The sequence below is a fragment of the Oreochromis aureus genome, linkage group 18, assembly GCF_013358895.1.
Source record: "Oreochromis aureus strain Israel breed Guangdong linkage group 18, ZZ_aureus, whole genome shotgun sequence".
Taxonomy (NCBI): Eukaryota; Metazoa; Chordata; class Actinopteri; order Cichliformes; family Cichlidae; genus Oreochromis; species Oreochromis aureus.
The window spans coordinates 37,024,512-37,030,706 of NC_052959.1; the positions used below are offsets into that span (position 1 = coordinate 37,024,512).

General features: G+C 42.5%; 1 gene segment (V, D, J or C); it reads left to right on the forward strand.

Annotated features, from left to right (window-relative positions):
* The first annotated feature begins 2,810 nt into the window (after positions 1–2,810).
* Positions 2,811–3,542, forward strand: LOC120434404. The segment is given in 2 exon segments: positions 2,811–3,002; positions 3,156–3,542. Coding segments are annotated over 2 exon segments (429 nt in total).
* Positions 3,543–6,195: the final 2,653 nt, after the last annotated feature.

The window sequence follows — 6,195 nt, forward strand, 5'->3', positions numbered from 1 at the left end:
GCTCAGCCAAGTCACTGCCTTGACTCATGTAGAGAAGCTTCTTCAAGCCGAGGGTATCCACGCGCCTTCACGTCAGCAGTGCCTGGGAAAGCTGGTGGTGCCATTTGGACAATATGAACATGCACCGTTTCGGTGGCCCATTGCAAACTAGTGATGCGAATCGTTCAATACTCGAGAATCACTTTACTGACTCATGAATCATGATTCACAAGCCCAACTGACTCACTGACTCATCCCTGTTGCTGTTAGCAGCAATATATCTAGCTTATAATTAAAATCGTGGAGAAAAACACAACAACCAGTATCTTAACAAAAACATTTCTGCTCTGAACTGGAAGAAAAAACCCTGAGTAGAAGCTCACATCAAGACAATAGCTCCTCGGTTCACAGTAGCATCGCTCTGCTAACATGCTAACAGCACATTTGAGCTACTCACCCCCTCCTTTCCTGTGCTGAATCATAGAGCCAGCGAGTCACTCAGGACTCGCTCACCCCCTCCCTCCTGTGCTGAATCGTAGAGCCAGCGAGTCACTCAGGACTCGCTAACCCCCTCCCTCCTGTGCTGAATCATAGAGCGAACGAATCACTCACTCACTCACTCACTCACTCACCCCCTCCCTCCGGGCTCACAGCTTCTTCTTCTTCTTCTTGGTTGGCAACCAATGTTAAGGCGCATTACCGCCCCCTGGCTCACAGCTCAGTGGACATTTAGATGAGAAAATATATACTTGACACATTTAAGGAAAATACTAATAAAATAAAAATAAACAAAATAAATGTTCCCTTTAGAAATTTTTTTGCTCTTTTTTGCTTTATAAAGTAGTTGTTTTCTTTTAGAATCACTCATCTTAGCAGTAGGATTTACATGAAAAGAGAAAAGAAATTAAGTTTGAGTGAAAATGTACATTTTTTGCACTCTCTGGTCAACTGACTCAGTGAATCAAATGACTCAAAAAACCCGATTCACTTTGGTGAGTGACTCATTAAAACTCGATTCAGTAAAAAGAATCAAATTTACCATCACTATACTATACCGCAGAGCGAGCGAACACCAAGTGACAGCGCCACCAAGAGGTCCCTCACCCAGGACCAATTTGCCATGGGAGACCCTACCAGGGGGCAAAAGCCCCCAGACAACATAGCCCCTGGGATCCCTGGGACACACAAACCCCTCCACCACGATAAGGTAGCGATTCACGGAGAGGAGTCAGTACCTCTCCCGAAAATTTCCCGAATTTCCCCCGTTTTTTCCACCCGGACAACAGAATTGAAAAACCATATCCCAGCTTGTCCCAGCCAATTCCAGTTTCCAACAATGGCTACTACTACTGCAGCTTCTTAGTTTTAGTATTACTCTTATTACTCTTTCTGGGTCGCAAAATAAACTTTTAACATATTTTCAGGCGAGAATGTAACTGTGTACTCTCTGTCAGTGCGCCCCAGGGTGGCTGTGGCTACTATGTAGCTTGCCATCACCAGTGTGTGAGTGTGTGAGTGTGTGTGTGAATGGGTGGATGTCTGGATATGTAAAGCGCTTTGGGGTCCTTAGGGACTAGAAAGCGCTATATAAATACAGGCCATTTACCATTTACCATTTGTGTAAACTTCAACTATCTGAGCCGGTGAGAACAGCAAACTCCCGGCACATCGTTTTAGGCTTTGGCCCACATCAGTCAAAAATTGTATGTAACCATGAACAACGTGTTGCCATGTCCACCAGGAGAGACTGGACAGTATAGATGTAAAACAAATATGCCAGCAGTTTATCTCAGTTAACGAGAGGAGAAGGCATGTGTTTGGCTGCTTCACATAGTGGACATTGAGTTGTTGTGTGGGCACCAGTAGTCCATGTCTGTTGCTGTAACAGTAGTTCATGTTTAGAATAAACAGCTCACTGAGCTGATCGGGGCAATAGTGCCTAAAATGTTGCATAATTTTGCTGAGAGATCTTTTACTTTGTGCTAATCTTAGATGAGTAGTTTTATGGACAAAAACCAGCAGGTCATTCAGTGTTCCCTTAGTGCTAATGTATCAGAGATGTTGGTGTACTATAACTGAAGTAATGTTGTTAAGTCCTTAAAGTCATATTCTTTTATTGTCATGACTGTATTTGAAGCTATTTTTATTTTTGTATGATACCTGATTTATATGGAATATGGCTGAAGTAAACTAAAGTCTAAAATACTTAGTCATTTGTTTAATAGTAATTTAACATTATATAATTCACATATAAAACTATGAATTGTAATTTTAAACAGTTTAAAAGCATGTAGAATAGCATATGTAGGCAAGTATATTTCTCCTTTTTTATCAAGAAGCAAAGAGAAAAAGGGGAAAAAAAGAAACAGGGCAGGGTTCGGTGGTTGAATCATCTGTCCCCACCAACGCCAAAACCAAATCTACACCCTTGCTTTACTGTATAAAGAGCTAACATCTCCAACATGTCAGGAGTAGTTAGTCATTACAACAAGTGTTTGTGAACTAAAAATCAAGAATGTGGGAAACTGTTTGTCCGTGATTTGAAGAGCCCAGCGCTGCTCCCGACGCAGGGAAAAGCAATTCTGCAGGGGAGACCTACCTTGGCACTTGTGCAGGTGAAACCAAAGGGAAAATATGCTTCACCATATTTTCTAGTCTTTGGCTTAGAATGAAGTTGGTTTGGAAACATATTCAGTGATGCTTCATCTCCTGCTTTGCGTTTGTGTGGGAGCCCTGTGCTAGCAGTGTCCAAGCATTTTGTTTTTTTCCTTTTCATACCGCGCCCCCCCTGCAATGGCTCTGCGCCCCCCCTAGGGGGCGGGCTCCACACTTTGGGAAGCTCTGCAGTAGGCGGTGCTCTCCTTCTGCACTGTGTTCAACCATTGTGTCAATAATAAGTGCTGCTGTGAAGAGAACAATTCTCAGACTGAATGTTGAACATCAGCTAGTTTCTCCTGTTGATTGAAACCTTGTTGTACAGATGGAACATTGGCTGTGGATTATTCTTGCTGCTCTTTTCTTTGGTAAGATACAAACATCAACATGTTTCCTCTGCACACGATTCACAACAAGGACAGAAAGAGGAGATTTAATCATTTTACACTGTGGAACTTTTCAATAACTTCAATCATGTTTATTGATCCATCTCTTCCTCTGCATGTTCTGTTCTTCCTCAGAGTGTAAAGGAGAAGACAAAGTGATCCAGGAACAAGGAGATGTCATTGCTGCTGAAGGAGACACAGTTACACTTGGATGTAGATTTGAGACCATCTCCACAAATCCTACACTGATCTGGTACAAACAAGAAGTGAACAGTTACCCAAAGTATATGCTGAAATGTGTCTCAACATCAACAGTTAAAGCTGAGGAATTCAACAACGACAGATTTGATGCTAAAATCAACAAGAAAGAAAATTCAGTTCCTCTGAAGATCCAGAAGCTTCAGCTGTCTGACTCTGCTGTGTACTACTGTGCTGTGAGGCCCACAGTGACAGGAAACACCAAAACTCTGTACAAAAACCTTTGGAGCAAAGACAACAGAATACTCCACAACATCCACTAGAGGGAGCCACACACTGTTACACCTCTGATTCTTGTGTGAATCAGAGGTTGTAAACTTCTGTAGTTTGTTAGGATGGAGTTAAGAGAGCTTTCAGTCATCAGACAGTCATGAAGAAAGAGTTTTAGAGGAAACAGTAAAGAAGCATCAGAGTGTTCCTGTTTGAAGAAACTGGAGGTATTTTTTATAGGATATTGAAAGAAATGAAAAGTGTGTAAATCTCCCATTAAACCAGTACAATCTTTCTCTTACTGGCACCTTTAGTGAAGCTTCCAGCAGAGGATCTGTGAGGCGTCTGTTTCTCAAACTACAGACTCTCATGTACGTGTCCTCTTGCTCAGTGTTGCTAGAGATTTCTTATAGTGAACCACAGGGGTGGCTGTTACACAAAACTATTTGATTGGCTGAGCTATTAAATTGGCCCCGCCCACTGAAGTTGAGCTCATCCAATGACATTATTTGTTGGTCATTGTGCTGCAGTGGAAGAACATTGTTCATGTGCTGTCTGTCTGGCTTTAATAACTCCAAAGACATGTTGCTGCACCTCTTTTTGCTTCTATCTCACATTATAGGTGAGTTTAAGAACAGGGATTAAAGTTTAGTTGAAGCTGCTGCATTAAGCAGATATACAGACTGCATTTCACTACTTTTCTTCTTTCTTTTTCCAGGACTCACAGCTGGAGACTCAATCACTCCTCAACAAACTGAAGTCACTGAAACAGAAGGAAAATCTGTCACACTCAGATGTAACTATCAGACAACTGCAAGTGGTGCTTACCTTTACTGGTACAGACATGATTCTGACCTTCAGGCTCCTCAGTTTATACTAAAGAAAGGAGCAAGATCATGGAGTGGTTATGATTATATTCCTGATAAACGATATGAATCAAAAACATCAGATCGATCAACTAATCTGACCATAACAGCCCTAACCCTGGCAGACACAGCTCTCTACTACTGTGCTCTAGAAACACAGTGATACAAAGTGTAGAAGAGGCTGTACAAAAACCTGAACACAGATATCTGACTACTCTTCAAAGAGGAGGGAAGTGGTATTCAAAGCACAGCTTCATATCAGATGGATTCTGCTAATTCCTGTTTTATCAGAGTCACTGTGGTTACAGCTGCTAATGAAACACTGTGGGAGGATTCACATGAGCAGCAAATCCACATCAACCACAAACCAACTGTAGGAACGTTCAGACACAATAAAAACTGTCAAACATCAAAAGCTGCTCATTTACACTATTTTATATTTAGTGGATGAGGACATGCAAAAATGCAGCAGAAGCAAAATAAACAGAGTAACAGAGGTTTATCTCTTTAAGGTAAAATCTCTCACATGAAGCTAAAAGTCCAGCCAGGAAGACCATCTCATGCTTATTCCATTTATTCTCTTTGAACTCATCACATCAGATGATGATGATGCTCTCCTTCATCATTGTCCTGCTCTGGTACTTTGTGCCTGGCCTTCTTGAGGTCTCTGAGCAGGATCCTGGACGCTGCATCATCTGGTAACTCTATTGTGCTTCTGAGGACTTTATGTGTCAGAGTGACAGAATGGTGGTTTCTGTTTTACTGGACTTGTGTGCTAACCACAGTATAGGTGGATGTTTGACTCTGTAATTGCATCATCAGGTCTGCAGCAGTATGTTCTGGACACTCTGGTGAAGAGAGGAGCTGAGCTGTCATCTGATCACCATCTGGGGTGAGTTGAGTCAGGTGGTGGGGAGAATGCTGGACAGGCCTGGCGTATCAAAGTGGTTCAGGTGATCTTCAACTCCCACCTCCAGCAGAGCTTTGGCAGCAGTCTGAGTGAGGCTGGGGACTCAGTGCTGATGGGGCTGTGCAGAGCTTTGGCTGCAAGCTGGTTGGTGCTTGTAGTGTTGGTGACCTCCTAACCAGATCTCATTAACTCCTCGTTGATTGATTGATTGATTGATATACCTTTATTAGTCCCACAAGGGGAAATTTCATGTTAAGGCTGCTGACCTATTGCACGCAATGGCGGCGCCATCTTCCCCTCCGACCATACATACATTACACAAAAACATCACATGGGGAAGACAGGTCAGAGAGGTATAGCAATGGAAAATACACCACATGAGGAAAGATAAGGAGAAAAAATAACTCCCCCCAGACTGAGCTCCAACAGGGAGATCAGTTTGAGAACAGAAAAAAAACACCTCAGCACATAGCACATGAAAAAACTCTTAATACACCAAAGAAACACATGACTGTTAGGATCCCTGGGTCATCGACCCAGTGGTTTCTGTTTTGGTTCTTTGAGTTTGTTATTTCATTATATTCTAGTTTTGCTTTTTGGGTTTTTGGATTATTCTTAGTTTAGGTTCTCTGGGTGGGTTCTGTTAGAGTTTTAGTGTTCTGGTTTTCTGTCTGTGATTCTGAGTTGCTGTCTCCCCTGTTTGCTGTATCCCCACGTCCAGTCAGTGTCTGTGTCTGCCCTGGTCCCATGTCTTTGTTCCCTTTGTTATAATGCCTGCCTGTGAGTCTGTGTTATGTTTCCTGTTTTACTTTGAAAGTCCATGTCTCATGTTAATATATCTGGTTTTGCTCTCCTTGTCTCGTTAGTCCTGATTTGCCCCAGCTGTGTTTCCCTCCTGTTGCCCATTCCCTGATTGCTCCCTCTGTGTATT